We start from the raw sequence: 16061 nt of genomic DNA, 5'->3' as shown, positions 1-16061 counted from the left end.
GCTAACAGACTGTGTTCATTCTTTATCAATATATAAATATATAGATAGAGAACAATCACATGACACAAGTCACAAGTATGATTAAGCAATCTTGGAATGCCCGTGAACACACACACACACACACACACACACACACACACACACACACACACACACACACACACACACACACACACACACACACACACACACACAAATTCTAAAGTCACCTGACTCCTGCTGATCCACCAAACCAAACCTTTCTGATTAGAATCTGTTCAAACAGAACTCTGCTTGAAAGCATGAATATTAATCAGTTAAATAAATGGAGTTTTGTTAATTAAAGGAGATAAAAACAAATTCCACTTTCATTAATATTAAAGGTAAGAAAAAGAACCAATAACCCTTTATTAACAGTGTTAATGTTGGAATGCTTCAGCTGGAAGCAACTCTGACCCGGAGAAAATCGGTATGAAAGCGTCCAGTGTTGGACCTCCTGGACCCCTCAGAGTGTCCACATCCCCGGTGTGGAGGAGCTGAACAGAAGCAGCGGCTGATCGGAGCCGAACCGGACAGAAAGTCACCCGACCGCACCGGAGCAAAGACGCCCAAAACTACACCGGAAGAGTGAAAAAAAGAGTGAAAGAGTAAGTGTTATTCCACCTTCTAAGACAGAACAGGCGAGTTCTTACGAATTATTATTATTATAGGTTTATTTAGGAGAATGTAGAAATCACGTTTCATTTCTCTTTCTCTCCACATGATACAACCTTTAATTTCTAAATAAACACTTATAAGAGTAAATCAGGTGTAGAAAATGCATATTTCTCTCTTTGAATATATTCATGCAGGTTTAACTCATTTTATTCATCGTTTCTGCGACGCAAAAGCCAAAAAATGTTGATTCCAATTTGACTGTAACGCGTCTTTGCGCCGGACCTGCACTTTTACTTTGAAACGCGTGACCGGAAGCGCGGTGTCTTATTGTGGCGGGCTTTACCGCTGTTTTCCTGGACAGGAGCCGGCTGGAGGATGGCGTTAGCGAGGCTGCTGCTGCTGCTGGAGCTGTGTCTGTACGCCGCCTGCTTCGTATGCGGGATCGTCACGGCCGCCACCACCACCCTAGTGCAGGTGAGCCCCCCCCTCCATCCCCAAATGACCCCCCTACGACCACAAACTTCCTGTTTCCATCCGCTTCCGGGTTTTCCAACTTTTGAGCGCGTGCCTGTCATAAACATTTTTAAGTTCGCCCGATTATAAAAGTGATTTTTGATGTGTTTGTGCGATTATATCGAGTTTAAAAACATTACTTTTAAGGGTGGAATTTAAATCAAAATTATTTTTAAAAAAAATAAATCTTTAATATAAATCCACTCGGGACACCAGGATGTTTCGTGGATCCTTCGCAGCAGTAATTCATCTGGACGGACACGCCCCTCCACTTTGTTTCTCTCTCGTCCTTTTCTTATTTCTTGGAGCTTTATCTCCACATTTCGTGTCCACGGGGAGGGAAACGCTTAGCGACACATTCCTTTCCGTGTAATTCATTTAGCCGAACCCACAGCTTCACACGCGGATGTATTTTCACGCTGAAACGCTGCTTTTCACTTTCCCACACACTGGTGAAGCAGCGCGGCTGAAACGCATCTGTCCGGTGGGGATTTTTGTTGTCATGTGACCAGACTGTCCTCGTGTTCAGGAGGTGTGTGTGTGTGTGTGTGTATTTTATATGTAAACTTTTATTTTATATATATATATATATATTTATATAACGTTTTTGTTATTTTATATTTTAAATAGAAACGTTTTGTCGTCTTTGTTTATATTTTGCATATAAACGTATTTGTTACATGTATTTCCTATTTAATATATCTAAACTTTTTGTTATGTATATATGCTGTTAGACATATTTTATAATAAATGAAAAAAAATTTTGTCATAAATATTTTGTATGTAAACGTTTTTGTTTTATTATATTTTTATATTTTAGATATTTTTTTAATCCTTCAGTGTGACACTGTAACTGGGATTAAAATATGTCTAAATAAATGTGCATAAATAAATCTCCCCATACAGATATTAAACCACCATCTGTATCACCTTTTCCCACACTCTGATAGACTGTTTAAAGCACTTTTGTGTCTCACGGAACACAGCGCACTTCTGGATGCCGTCAACCAATAGAATGCGTGTACGGTGTCACGTGACTGCCTACCAAATATCCGCGATGAGGTGAAGTTGCGAGCATTGATGTGCGAATTCGCGAGGGCGCACTGTATGTCAAAGATGTTTGAAATATGATGACAATATAATCTAGTAGTAGTGAACTATCCTGACTTGGTTGTGACACGTCCGGCCCCATGTGTCCTGTCAGGGGAACTTCGGGGGCCACTGCATGCTGTACGGACTGGTCAGCTACAATGGGAGCGCCATCTCCATCCAGTCATCTAGCTCCGCCTCCCTGTGCTACTTCGTGTCGGCCATATCCGTGCTGGTGGCGGTGGTGTGCTTCTCGCTGTCGCTCTACTGGATCTACGTGTTCTGCATCGAGACGCAGATCGCCAGGTAACCGCTGCCGCTTCCTGTTTGGAGGATAACGCTGAAGGGGCGGGCTTTACCCCTTCTGCTCCTCCCCTTTAGGGAGCGCGTCTGGATGAACGTGATGCTGGTGCTCAGCGGCGTCTTCCTCTTCTTCCTGCTCGTCACCGGCTGCATGTTGAAGATCGGACGCGACACTCTCTGCAAATCCATCGTGAACGCCGTCCCCAACATCACCAGGTGGGACACACACACACACACACACACACACACACACACACACACACACACACACACACACACACACACACACATAGTGATGTGTGGTCCTGGTTCTTCAGCTGCGAGGCGGCCGAGTCCCTCCAGTGGGTGAGTCCTCTGAACGGACAGAAGTTCTACAGCAACCTCTACAAAGCAGAGGTGGGTGTGGCTCCCAGGATAAGTAGCTAGCATTAGCATCTGCTAGTATGCAGCGTCACCTTTGACCTTTTCGTCCCCCCAGACGTCGGCGTGGGTCAACTTTTTCTTCTGGATCATCGTGGCGCTCCTGGTGTTCTTCCAGAAGCGACAGAGCTCCACGGGTCGCTTGTCCGGACCCGCCGAGGGGCTCTTCGGGGACCCGGGGGTGACGGCGGAGGAGACGGAGCCGTTCTTCAACCGGCCCGCCCGGCCTCAGTGAGGGGGGGGGGCAAGCTTCAGGGCCAACGGGGCTCATCTGGCATCGGGGTTGATCCGGATCCGGTTTTTAATTTTTTTGTACTGAATCTCTGTCACGAAGCTTGGACAGAAATAACATGATGACATCACGATGACATCACAATGACATCACCACAAGAGCCAACCCACATCAGGACCCGATCTGGATGCAGGTCATAGTCCGGTCCGGTGATCGACACAGTTTAAACTGATAGCATTGTTAGCATGGATTAGCTCATGAGTGAATACTAACGGGTTTGGGGGTCATGGGTTCAGACCACCATGGGGGGGGGGCCCTTTTCTCTACGGGTTTATTTTCTATTTCCGTTCTTTCATCCTCTGAAATGTTTTTCTCGATCCGGATCTAAAGGTTTCATCACGTCCTTCATGATTCTGTCACCATCCTTCTCTAAAACAAATAAAACCAAAGAGTGGAAACTGTTTTTGTCATGATTGAACAAAGATTTAAAAAACAAACAAACACCCAAATCAATGGAAAAAGGAAATAAAACTGACAAAAATAAGTATTTCTTTGTGACTGAATGAGATTAAATAAAGATAATTAAACTGAAGCATGCATTCAGTTTGTTTTATGAGCTTTCTTTACATCAAAATAAGAGCACGGGGTGTGGCGCCCCCTGCTGGATCCTAATATTACACACTCACGAGAGACGCGCTTTTATTGTTATGACATAGAAAAGGTTTAAAACCCAATAAAGCTTCATGTTTCTGTTATTCTGGGTCTGAATCCATGGAAGCAAACCAGAACCACTAAAACCTCCAATCCAGGTGACCTTTATTCTGACAGGGTCAGAATGAACATGAGATTAGGGCCGTTCACTTCCTCCTCCTCACCTGTCTAATCCCTGGATTACCACTGGTGGTGGAGGAGATTGAACCGTTCTGACAGTCGGCTCCACTCCAGCCTTCAGGTCCATCCGTTCACGCTCGTCTCTTTCCAAACAGGAAGTGAGATCGACTCTGGAGAACGGCGAGGACGAGAAGACGAGCAGGAGGCTGGTGATCCACCTGACGCTCACGTCGATGGTGAGGCATCGTCACGTGATGTCAGGCTAGTCTGTTAGCTCCAGGTGCTAACATTAGCAGCGTAGCGCGTCTAACGGGGGTGGCGGGCTGGGCGGGACCGCCATAAACCTCTTTAAGCTGGACTCGACCCATTTATTTCCTGTGTTCAGATTCTTAACCCTCCACCGCCCTGACCTCTGACCCCTGACCCCCATCTCTCTCCCTAGAACACGTCTCAGGACCAGTGGGAGGAGGCAGCGGCGAGCGCCGAGGCCCTGCTGGCCGACGCCGTGAGGATGCAGCTCCAATGCGGCGAACGCAGCGAGCAGCTGGCCCTGGCCGCCACCCAGCTGAGGGTGGAGGCCGCCGCCCTCAGGGAGTTAGGCCACGCCTCCCAGCTGGACATGGCACTGATCCGCCGCCAGCTGGACGAGCTGATGGACACCAAGTACGCCTTCGAGGCCCGAGAGAGGCAGGCGAGGAAGCTGAGCAAGCAGCTGTGAGACGAGGAAGAGGAGGAGGAAGAGGATGTTGTTCCGGTGTGAACTGGTTAAGCTTTACAGATCAAATAAAAAATAACAACATTTAAATCGATTATCACGCTTTAAATTCCTGTAGACTTTATTGACATCGTGCATCAGAGACAAAGCTTCTCGAGAGCCCGTTTGTTTATTCTATTTATTTTTTTGTTTTCAAAAATTTGGTTTTTAAAGGGTTAAAAAAAAATTTTTAATTTCAACTGTTTCACACAGAAAATGAAGAAAACCGCACAGACATAAAGTTGTGTCACAAAAGATGAAAACTTTAATCAACGTTAAAAATCATTCTATAAATACATGGATTCATTTTATTCTGAATTTATTTTAAATATAAATATTTATCAAAGCGGTGGGGGCGGGGTTGGGAGGGGGTGACTGAGTTATTCCACCGGCCTTCAATCGGATGATCCTGTTATCACCGCTCTGAAAGACAGGAGGACGGGTCAGAACCACAGGCAAAACCCGGGTAGAAGTGGGGGGGGGGGGTCAGACTTACTGTCGTTCTTCTTCTTTGGTGGGGTCAGCGCTGCTTTGGCCTGTAAAACACATCACAGTGAGACTCTGTAGCTGCGATGCGTTCAGGTACTTCACCTTCTGGGATACTTCAGGTAAAATCAGAGATTATGGGAGCCGACCTTCTTGATGGTCGTCCAGTCCTCCAGGATGTCGATGTCTCTCAGCATGTAGACAATGAAAGGACCTGGGGGGGGGCGTCAAAGTCAATATCGACCAATGAGAAGGCGGTTGAATCAGTAAAGGGGAGGAGCTTCACCTGAAACCAGAGCGATTTTCTTCTTCCTGTCCGGTCGATCCAGCGGGTTCTTCCTCTTCCTGCTCCTCGTCTCATCGCCCCACTCTGGAAGGAGGGCGCAGCGTGAGCGATTCCCCTCTGGTGTGTGACCACACCCCCCCCCTGAGGCGGTTCCTGCCCTACCTGAGTCCAGGTCCAGGTTCTGCCGGTCCTCCTCCAGCCGTCGGATCTTCTCCAGAAGCTCCGCCCTCATGTTGTCGGACAGCAACGACCTCTCGCTCTGGAACACACAACGAGGCTTTGTCGTCCTGCTTTTAGTGTGTGTGTGTGTGTGTGTGTGTGTGTGTGTGTGTGTGTGTGTGTCAGACCTCCAGGTGTTGCCTCGCTCCTTGCAGCTCGCACTCGTGCTTGTGTTGGATCACCTGTAGACACAGCTCTCTGTACACACCTGCAGACGGAGACGCGAGACAGGAAGTTAGAGGATTAACTGACTCCAGTGTGGAGCAGCGCCCCCCGGTGGCGAGGCCCCGTTCTCCCTCCCCTCACCGGCGACTTGCGTCCGGATCTGCATGCTGTCCTGCAGCGCCGCCAGCGGTTCTCGGTATTCTCCGGCCTTCCCCGTCAGAACCTCGTCCAGCTTCACCTTCACCTGGTTCAGCCGCTCCCGGAACAGCCTGCAATCAAGCCAGCATCAGGCCCCGCCTCCTCTTCGTCATCTTCATCCTCTCTGGACTTACTTCTCTTTTAGGTCCTGAAACTGTTTTTCCAGATCCGACATCTCGTCCAGACACTCTCCTCTCCTCCGCTCACAGTCTTCATCGTCCATCTCTTCACACAGAACAGAAACATCAGGAACACGGCGTCACGTCCGACCGCCGCCGTCTGACACCTGGACTTTACCTGAGCTCTCCTCCTCTTCCTCCTCCTCTTCGCTCTCGTCCAGGTCGCTGTCCCGCTCCTCTGTGCTCTCCTCCATGGTGTCCTCTCCTCCTCCTTCATGCTCTCTCAGAGGCTCCACCTCTCCGTTGGCCTCGGGAAGTCGGGACTCTCCATCGGCCTCCATCTCCTCCTCCGGCTCCCTCGCCGGGGGCTCGGCAGGCATGGCGAGTCGAGACACGAGTCGTCACACAACCTGTCAGGATAGAGGTTCAAAGGTCACAATCACGTGATCTTTACTAGTGCTTTTTTCACATTTTACATTTTATTGTTCATTTGTTGAACAAAGGTCAACATTGAATCTAAACCCTATAAAAAAGATGTGATTACACTCCTTAAATTTGCTTGTTTTTTAAAAAATGACATTAACCATCTATGTAGCTCACGTTTGTTTTAGAATTAAGATCTCAAAGCAAACATTTAAATGTCATTGTTCTTGAGAATCATAAAAAGAGATTTAAAAAAAGATGAAAACGTAAAACTCTTCCTGGAGCAGAATAAAACAGGCCGGATGCTTCTATATTAATCATGAGGTCTGAAAGACAAACACCGTGAAACGTCAAAAATACGTACTTTTGATAAAACATTAATTTAATGCATTCAAAAATAATGACTCTAATTGGCTAAAAAATAAATCCTACTGATATTAAACGCCAAACATCCTGTTATTTTCAACACAATTTGGTAAATACAGATTTTATTTTTCAAAACCGGAAGTTACATTTCGACTTCCGCATATGAATTAAAATCCCACCTGTAACGTCAAACCCCGTTATTTTCAACATAACTCGGTCGTTAAATCCTGATGCTTTTATTTCTCGCAACCGGAAATAACATGTCGACTTAAGCATACAAAATAAAATTCCACCTATAACTAACGTCAAACATCCTGCACAAAACTTGGTCGTGAAATAACGATGCTTTTATTTTGCACAACCGGAAATCACATTTTGACTTCCGCATACTCGCCCAACTTCCTTAGCTTGACAGCGGCTATCTTGCGTGATGTCATACATCTCTCTAAGGATGGTTTTAAACTCGCCAGTGGTGTTCAGACTGAAACCGGGACCGGAACCGAACCCGGATCCGGTTTCTTTACGAGTTCACGTATTTAAAAAAATAAAAGCATCAGCGAGCCTCTTTCCGGTACACTTGCTAACGACGGAACGGCAGCTGCCGCTCCTCACGCGCGCCCGAACAAGTTGTTTTTATTGACAAACATGTTCTCTTCGCGTGCTTTAATAAACATAATATTTACAACAAGCAGCGTTCAGGTGTAGCGTTCAGGAACGGATTAACAAGTGACGTACACGCGTCTGTTCCGCCGATGCTGCCGGTAAACAACCTGCCGTTCGCCGGTAGAGACGGTCGCTTCCGGTGCCGCTCACCTGTCCCCGTCACGCGCCCGTCACGACCTTAAATGATGTTCGCTATAATCCCATTTTAAAAGTACTTCCTCTCTTCCTCGGGATTTCACTTCCACACTTTGCCGGACTCTGCAGTTTGGACGTTCAACCAATCAGCGACGGAGCTGTGACGTTGCGATCGTCCCAAACGTACTCTGTCCAATCAGAATGCTCGAGCTGGTTTCGTCAGCCAATCACATTCCGGTTTGTTCCGAACGGTCAGATTTGACCAACAGACATGAATATCGTTTCTATTCTGTTCTATTGTAATAAAAAAAAAATACAGCGACTACAAACTGTAATTATAAATAAACTTTAAACGAGTAAGAATGTAAATTCGACATTAGAGGAATTTTCCCTTGATGCATTTTATACTTCAGAAAAAAATAAAAATAATTTGTTTTGGCACAAACATCTGTGATGTACAGTATATGCAGAAATATTAAACATAATGTGCAAAGCATCTGGTCCTTTTCCCTTATTTTATCCATCTATCCATCCATCTTTCATGAATACTTTTACCACTTTGACAGCTGTGAATTAGTTGTTAACGTTACATCAGACGCGCCCCTGTTTCACCACTGGGCACAGAAACGACTGTCGTGTCGCGTTCAACCACCAGATGGCGCTGAAGTGACGTAAACGCAACGACAGGGCTTTTTTTTTTTTTCTTCTACCGCCTGATGACGTCACCTACGTCTGCGGTCACGTCAACGTCAAGACTGGTTAGGATTGGGGTTAAGGGTCAATAGGTCAACAAAAGGTCAATGCGTTTCATAAAAAGGTGCACAAATCACAAACTACATGCTTCTTCCATGTTCTTGTTTCCTTTCTTTATGTGTACTGTTGTTATTAATTATGTATTTATGTAACGTCTTTTTGTCTGTTTCAGCCACTGCTGTGTATTTATTTGTATTTTTGTGAGCAAATATTACATTGAATTTGCTTTGCGATCAATAACGTATTTATCTGTCTAGAACAAACATACAAACCATCCATTTCACAATGTTTTTATTAAAGTTGCATAAAAGTGTAACAAAATTGGGCAAAAACGAGACCTGTTGTTGATATTGCTACATTTGTTTTGTTTATTTGATCGGATCATCGTCCAAAAAAAAAAAAAAAGATTCAATTCTTGTATTTGAGCTTCAACGATTATCAGGAGGAGATTTCTGAAAGTTTCCCAACAGTAAAAAAACAGACTTCTTAATAACAGTCTATAAAAATCAAACCCACTCAAATGCAGCTACTAAAGGAACTTGGTACGGCCCAACGATTCAGAGTCTCAAAATACGCTGACTGTACTTTTATTTTGAAACCATCCCCGAAAGGCAGGAGCAATCGCACCGGAACTGGTTTTTGTTCTACGATGAAAACCCAAGAACCGAACGATCACAGTAAAGACAGTTCACCTGGAGGCAGGACCTAACAGAGGCTCTGCCCAGAGGCTCCGCCCAGTGGCCCCGCCCGGTGACTCAGCAGTTAGTGTTACCTTTAAAACATTTATTTGGTTTGTGTAACATAAATAACACCTAAGGCAACGTCTGATTGAAATGGAGAGAAAGCTGAGGGAGGATGGAGGGATGAGAAACGACAGCAGCAAGAAAGGGAGGGCCAGGGTGTGTGTGTGTGTGTGTGAGTGTGTGTGTGCTCCTCCCATGGGCTGATGGGGCTCCAGCCTCTGTTCTGATTGGCTCAGGATTACATGATTAATCTCAAAGGTGATTGGCTGCTGTGGAGGAGGGGGGGCATGAATGTGATGGAGAAAGGGTGAGACAGCTTCACCCCCACCCCCACCCCAGACGTCTCGTCAGGTGGAGGAGACCGATGTGACGGATGAAATCGTTCCCGTGGTAACGAGACGAGAAAGGGGTGAATAAAAAAACAAGGCAGCTTTGTTCTGGGTCCCCCTGTAAGTGTGTATGTGTGTGTGTATGAGTGTGTGTGTGTGAGAGAGTGTGTGTGTGTGTGTGTGTGTCTGTGTGAGTTCAATAGGAAGTTAAAAAAAATCCCAGAAACCAAACAGGAACCAGTCCTATCCTAAAAATCTACTTTTGTCACAAAACGGCAGAATTTACAGGCCGGAGAGTCGATGACAGATGCTGCAACACACACACACCACACACACACATAGCATTTGCAACACACACATTAATATATCGTGTGGAGGCGGGGTCTAGCACCCTCCTAGGAGACATCTGAGGACACAAAAACAGGCGTAATCTCGTGTCCCGATCAGACGTCCCTCCTTAAAGGTTTTTCTCCTTCCAGGGATCAAATCTTTTCTTCTTCGGTGGTCAAAAGTTGGAATTTTCTTCTCAGACACGCAAAAAAAACCCCCACACACACAAAAAAACAGATGGTCTTTGAACGCACCACGGTAGCAAATGCCTCTAAAAACTGAACGCGCCCCAAGAAACCCCTCAAATAAAACAGAGAATATCAAAAGAGTCATTGTTGGTGGTCGAATGATTTACACGTTTAAACGCCTTCAGATCACAAACCGAAGCATCTGATTGGTCGACACAGAACCAATGATTGGGCCAGATGCTTCCTTCTTTTTCTTGGCGGCCGATTGTTCTGTCGTTCCTCTTCCTCTCACTAATTACGGGCTGCGTCTCCTCTCATCCTCTCTTCTTTCTCCTCCTCAGAGGGATGCAGGATGGGAGGATGAGGAAGAGGAGTGAAACAAAGGAGGGGGGGGGGGGGGACGGGTTCGAGGAGGAGCCACGATGAAGAGGAGACAAAAGGACGAGACGAGGGTCTTAAAGACGGGAGGAAATGAGGAGAGCGACAGAATAGAAGGAGAGGAAGACGAGAGGAGGAGGAGGAGGAGCAGGAGGGCGGGGTCATCATTTCTTCTGTGGAGTGGAGAGTTTCTGCATCCCTCGGATCTTGTCCAGCAGCTCTGAGATGAAGTCCTGCGGCGAGATGGGCGGGGCAAATGAGAGGAGGCGGAGTCAGAAGGATGAAACAAAACAAAACAAAAAGAAGGACAAGAAGAGGAGGACGGGACTCACCTCGGTGGGCTTGAAGCAGTCGACCAGCAGCTCCTAGAAAACAACACATCATCAGTTCAGCTCCGCCTCCAGCCACCAGGGGGCGGCGGCTTCCTACAGGGGGGCGGCGGCTTCCTACAGGGGGGCGGCGGCTTCCTACCTTCACCCTGGCAGCTCGCTCCACGTCGCTCGGCATGTCCAGCAGCTCGTCCACGTCGATCTCCAGCTCCGGGATGGCCTCCTCCTGCAGGGGGGGGGGGCGATTAGAAAGAGTGGGGGTGTTGGTTAGCTTAGCATCAACACAGGAAGAAGAGCAAAGGGTTAGCTTGTCTTCCCCCCCTGTCTTCAGTGTTGATGCTAGGCAACACTAACCCAGACAGCTGAGTGCCCCCCCCCCTGCCCCTCTTCATCACTTCCTGTATTATTCTCACTTCATTCTCAAGAACCCCCCCTTCACCCCTCTGGTTAGAGTTGCCCACACCAGCTGTCTTTGCACCTGCCCAACTGCCACCCCCCGTCCAGACACACACACACACACACACACACACACACACACACACACACACACACACACACACACAAAAATCAACCGTTAAAAAAATCACGCGAGAAGAATCAGAGCGAAATATTTAGCGGTGAAGTTACTGAAAGTTAAAAAAGTTGCAGACAACGGTGATCCGTCCATCTGTAACGCCGGCGCCTTCGGGGGGCCAAGTAAACAAACTCACGTGAACGCGCGGGGGGGGGGCAGTGTTGATGACATTTAAAATACAGTAGCTGGATGTCTGACATGAATTAAAAACAGCAGAATATGGGACCTTTAAGAATCACACTGAGAAAAGGAGGAGGGAGGGAGGAGACAAAAAGAGGGAGGGAACCACGAGGGGGGAGGAGCTCCAGAAGGGGGTGGGGCTACACCCAGGTTGGGGTTAATAATCTGCATGCTGGAGGTCACCTGACGTGTCGCCCCGCCAAAATAAAGGAAAAGAGAAAGAGGTGCTGAACAAGTGGTGAACACACTCCGCTGGGGGGTGGGGTGTGGTGGGGGGGGGCACAACGGGAAGGGATTGAGGCAGGAAAGAGGGACAGGAAGACGGAAAAGTCGGCCACGCGGCGCTGTTCACTCACATGTGTGTGTGTGTGTGTGTGTGTGTGTGTATCCGCAAAACGTGACACTGAAGAGGAAGATGAACGACGGTGAAAAGGAAGAAGTCTGAGTTGCTACGGCAACTATCTGAAAACAAGTTCTGGTGGTGGGGGGTCAGTGAGGGCGAAAGGGTCGGGATGTTTCATCACCGCCCCACCCCACATGGTCATGTGACCCAAGAACAGAACAAAGCCTGTTGGATGCATGCTAAGCTAAGCTAAGCTAGGCTGTGGGCGAATGGAATGAATTCATGCGAGATTCCTAACCAATACCACACACACACACACACACACACACACACACACACACACACACACACACACAGACCTGGTGTGTGAGTGTGTGTGAGTGTGTGTGTGTTGTCTTGCACCTCTTGTCGATCTTATCTAAACTTCCTGCGGGCTCAACCGTTGCTGCGATCCGGCTAGCAGACAACAAAGACTCCTTGTTCCTTCAGTTGTGTGCGTCTCACAACTGGCAGCGCAGGTTGTAGAAAACACACACACACACACACACACACACACACACACACACACACACACACACACACACACACACACACAGAGGAATCTACCCTCTATAATTAGGGTTCAGCTGCAGCTTTGTGTGTCGACCCAGGCTGTAATTATATAGATTTATATATAGTTACAGATAGAGCTCCACCCACATGTAGATAGAGCTCCGCCCACATGTCAGCAGACCCTGACTCCGCCCCCCAAAATCCAACAGCTGCTTCCATTCCAATGAAGCTCCGTGTTGGTATTCAAACGTCTCGCTCCAGCAGCAGAGGTCAAGGGTCAGAGGCTTAACGACACCTCCACACAGATTAACACACACACGGATTACATGGGATTATTATGACGTTACAAAGAGACGCCTGGACCCTGACACTGAACAAATGAACAGAACATGACTCAGCACTTCACGTGATGAATCAGCGACTCTGAGCTCTGCTCAAATACGGTCGTTTGTTCCTTCCTGTGTGGGATTCCAGGGGGGCGTGTCCCTGTGACCAACAGGTGAGTTCACTGATTGGTCACTACATTTGTGTTTACATGTGTTCGTTTCGTTACTCACATCCTGTAGTGTGTGTGTGTGTGTGTGTGTGTGTGTGTGTTGGAGGGGGGTTCCTGACACACACTGGAGTCTTTCACTCCAGACGGGTGACACTGATTGATATTCAGACCTTTGAGTGTGAGCTCTGAGGAAGTGTGTGTGTGTGTGTGTGTGTGTGTGTGTGTGTCTGTTTAGGGCTTGTATATTTCTTGTGACATAACAAACACACTTTCCCCTGCTCCTGTTTACTCATTCTCCTCCTTCCTGCCACCCCCCCCCCCCCGTTTTTTTCCCTTCTCCTCCCCCCTTCATCCCTCCTCCCTCTGCCCCCCCCCTCCTCCATCTGTGTTTGTGTGTTTGGCCACGTAGAACCTGGATCGGGACGCTGGCTCCTGGTCAGCACCAGCAGAAAACACCCAGAAACATCCATTAGCCCCGTTACCGTGGCAACGGAAAAACCAGATTAGATTGAAACGGGACCTGCGCCCCCATCCACTGCCTCCCCCAGCCCTAAACACAAGATACTCCCCATGATCACCTGAGGAGACCCAGGAATTGTGTGTGTGTGTGTGTGTGAAAGCGGACACAGCCCTTCGTGGTTAAGCAGCATCATTTAAACAGCCTGGTTGCTATGGAGGCTGTTATCCATAGCAACGGGAAAGATCACGTGCTTCACGTCTCCCGTTACCGGCCAAAAAAAGGGGGGGGGGGATTCCGCGGACCGCCACCGTCCTGTTCTTACTGACCCCCCCCCCCTCTGGAACATCCTTTCGTGACCAGCCGCGTCTCGCGGGACATCCCGCCACAGACACGCGGGAGTTTCCCTCCTCTGAACCGGGTCACGCGCTGCCCCCCCCCCCCATCTTCCAGGACTCCTGCTCCTCCTACCGGGAATAGAATGTGGGTCACCTCCAGCTCAAAGAGCCGATAGCAGTTTACCGACTGCTGACGTCATCAGCTGACCCGCACGAACCGGTTAGCGGACCCCCCCCCCCCAAACACACACACACACACCGGAAGTCTTCATTTAAATCACAAGCCACGAGCTCCTCATCTGGATTCGAGCCCGGATTGGATTAAATTTATTCCCAGGTGCGCTTTAAAAGAGCTCCAGCCAATCAGAGCGCAGAACGGAGGCCGTCGCGTCCACGATGAGGCTATAAAGCCCCGCGTGCCACATTTAGCTACCTGTGGGTGCGCGACGGAAGTTTGACCGCGTGGAAGGAACGTGAACACACCAATCCACGAGCTCACGTGTCCAGGGGAGGGGGCGTGGGGGGGGGCGGATATGCAAAGGGGTCCTTAACGGACGGCCCCCACAGAGAAGCGACGGCACCAATCACTTAGCGGGGCCGGATCGATGGGTTCGATCGGCTCCGGTCGGGGCTCACCTCACAGCCGTAGAGGTCGGTCAGCTGGTCGATGATCCACTCCTCCAGGTTCAGCCGCTTCCGCAGCTCCTTACGGTCGTACTTGACGGTGACGCGTCCCTGCTTCCGAACCGGCGTCTCCGGTTCTTCGGTGCCGCCGGCCGGCGTCTGGAAGTACACCCGGGGCTGAGGGCTCGTCTCCGGGCTCGTCACGGCAGCCATGGCCGCTCGGTTCCGTCTCTCCTGGAAACCCCGACTGACGATCGTGTGACTAGAGACAAAACACCCCCCCGGTAGACGCGGCGCTGCTCGAACCTGAAGCTCTCGTCGCTCCAGCAGAACCGGAACCGACGGGGACCGGGAGGCGGTGACGGCGGCCGGCTTACGGCGCTATTTCCAGCGCGTTAACTCCGCTTACGTCAGGGAGGAGCAGCGGCGGAGGAGCCGGCCTCGACTCCTCTCCAGTACAAAGAGAAATCACGGCTCGGCTCGCGGGGCCCCACGGGAGGTGCGTGCGCGCGCGCGCTCCGACCGGACTCGAGCTCATCCGACGTAAAAGGCGCGCGGAGCGAGAGAGAGAGAAACACGCGCTGGGTTGATGTGGAAGTTTAGAGTTCAGCCCCCGCTTTTTGTCCTCACGCGCTCTTTCCCCGCCCCCTGCTTCCTTTAACTTTCACGTGCCCCCAACCCATACCCCCCCCCCGCAGGGGGCGGAGCAGCAGGAGGAGCAGTGAAGGGTGTCTGGTTTCTCCTCAAAACACACTTCAACCAAACTTCATGCAGCTGCTCTGAAGTGTGTGTGTGTGTGTGTGTGTGTGTGTGTGTGTGTGTGAGCCTCTATTTTTTTTAAATTTTGAGGTAAATAAAGGTCATTCTGTCTCAGGTGGGGGTTGTTATTTGGCGTCTCCTTGACAACGCGTATCTTCTTACTTCTTTGTGATGGGGATGCTTTCATGCTAACACCTAGCTAAGAGGTAGCATTGCTACATGCTTACGCGTGGCCCGCAGCTTTGTTCCTGAAATGCATTGTGGGAATATTTGGAGATGATGCATCATTGGACAAAATACACAAACTGCCAGTTTGCGGGGACAAAACCCAACCACTTCCTGGTTTACACGGTGAGGGCGTGGCCTCTGGTATATAAACGCTGAGGGCGTGGCCTCTGGTTTATGAACAGGAAACGTCACCTGTGCATAAAGGGAGGGAGGTGTTTCACAAGGCTCCCCCTTTTCCTGTGTGTGTGTGTGTGTTTACTCATTCGTAAGTTTCAGACATACTCTTTGAATAATTCAGGTTTTCGTGTCTTGTAGACAGAAGTCACCGGAGGAGAACGGAGTGATATCTAAGACAATAAAAGCGCTGACATGGTGACAGGAAGACGTCCCAGTAGAATTCAGATCAGCAATGATTTATTCTGTCAGTGAAAGTCACGTGACACCAGGGTAGTCTAAATAAATTGTTTGCTATGGGTTCTAATCTGTTTGTCTTCTAATCCTGATTCTCCTGCACAAACATGACACAGATTGTTTGCCACGCCCCCCCCCCCCCCCCCGACACACACGCTCACACACTCGTTTCACACACACCTGAGCGGCTGCCTATCCACATTCCGAACTG

General features: G+C 48.9%; 3 protein-coding genes across 5 annotated transcripts; 1 reads left to right on the top strand and 2 right to left on the bottom strand.

Moving 5' to 3' along the window:
- Positions 1 to 495: 495 nt before the first annotated feature.
- On the top strand, positions 496 to 3785 carry tmem179ba (transmembrane protein 179Ba). Its single transcript, XM_068308250.1, has 6 exons — positions 496 to 626; positions 998 to 1110; positions 2354 to 2544; positions 2620 to 2757; positions 2859 to 2937; positions 3020 to 3785. The coding sequence occupies exons 2-6, from the start codon at positions 1012 to 1014 to the stop codon at positions 3194 to 3196; spliced, it is 684 nt and encodes a 227-aa protein (XP_068164351.1). The 5' UTR covers positions 496 to 626; positions 998 to 1011; the 3' UTR covers positions 3197 to 3785.
- Positions 3786 to 5104: 1319 nt separating this feature from the next.
- brms1 (BRMS1 transcriptional repressor and anoikis regulator) lies at positions 5105 to 7979 on the bottom strand. 3 transcript variants are annotated; one of them, XM_068308202.1, is made up of 10 exons: positions 7854 to 7979; positions 6430 to 6661; positions 6267 to 6357; positions 6076 to 6203; positions 5898 to 5977; positions 5713 to 5809; positions 5551 to 5634; positions 5414 to 5478; positions 5275 to 5314; positions 5105 to 5201 (listed from the first exon to the last, which is right to left on the bottom strand). In XM_068308202.1, the coding sequence occupies exons 2-10, from the start codon at positions 6629 to 6631 to the stop codon at positions 5194 to 5196; spliced, it is 795 nt and encodes a 264-aa protein (XP_068164303.1). In that variant the 5' UTR covers positions 6632 to 6661; positions 7854 to 7979; the 3' UTR covers positions 5105 to 5193. The 3 variants fall into 3 exon arrangements, with proteins under 3 accessions (XP_068164303.1, XP_068164302.1, XP_068164304.1); XM_068308201.1 differs by having other exon boundaries at positions 7776 to 7951; XM_068308203.1 differs by having other exon boundaries at positions 7811 to 7888.
- An 886-nt stretch (positions 7980 to 8865) lies between these two features.
- On the bottom strand, positions 8866 to 15103 carry ppp1r14bb (protein phosphatase 1, regulatory (inhibitor) subunit 14Bb). Its single transcript, XM_068308234.1, has 4 exons — positions 14465 to 15103; positions 11031 to 11114; positions 10892 to 10924; positions 8866 to 10792 (listed from the first exon to the last, which is right to left on the bottom strand). Exons 1-4 carry the CDS (start codon positions 14663 to 14665, stop codon positions 10724 to 10726), a joined length of 387 nt encoding a protein of 128 aa, XP_068164335.1. The 5' UTR covers positions 14666 to 15103; the 3' UTR covers positions 8866 to 10723.
- Positions 15104 to 16061: the final 958 nt, after the last annotated feature.

This window comes from Antennarius striatus, chromosome 23, assembly GCF_040054535.1.
Source record: "Antennarius striatus isolate MH-2024 chromosome 23, ASM4005453v1, whole genome shotgun sequence".
Classification (NCBI taxonomy): Eukaryota; Metazoa; Chordata; class Actinopteri; order Lophiiformes; family Antennariidae; genus Antennarius; species Antennarius striatus.
The sequence above is the reverse complement of the archived record's forward strand: the minus strand, read 5'-3'. Positions and strand labels throughout refer to the sequence as shown.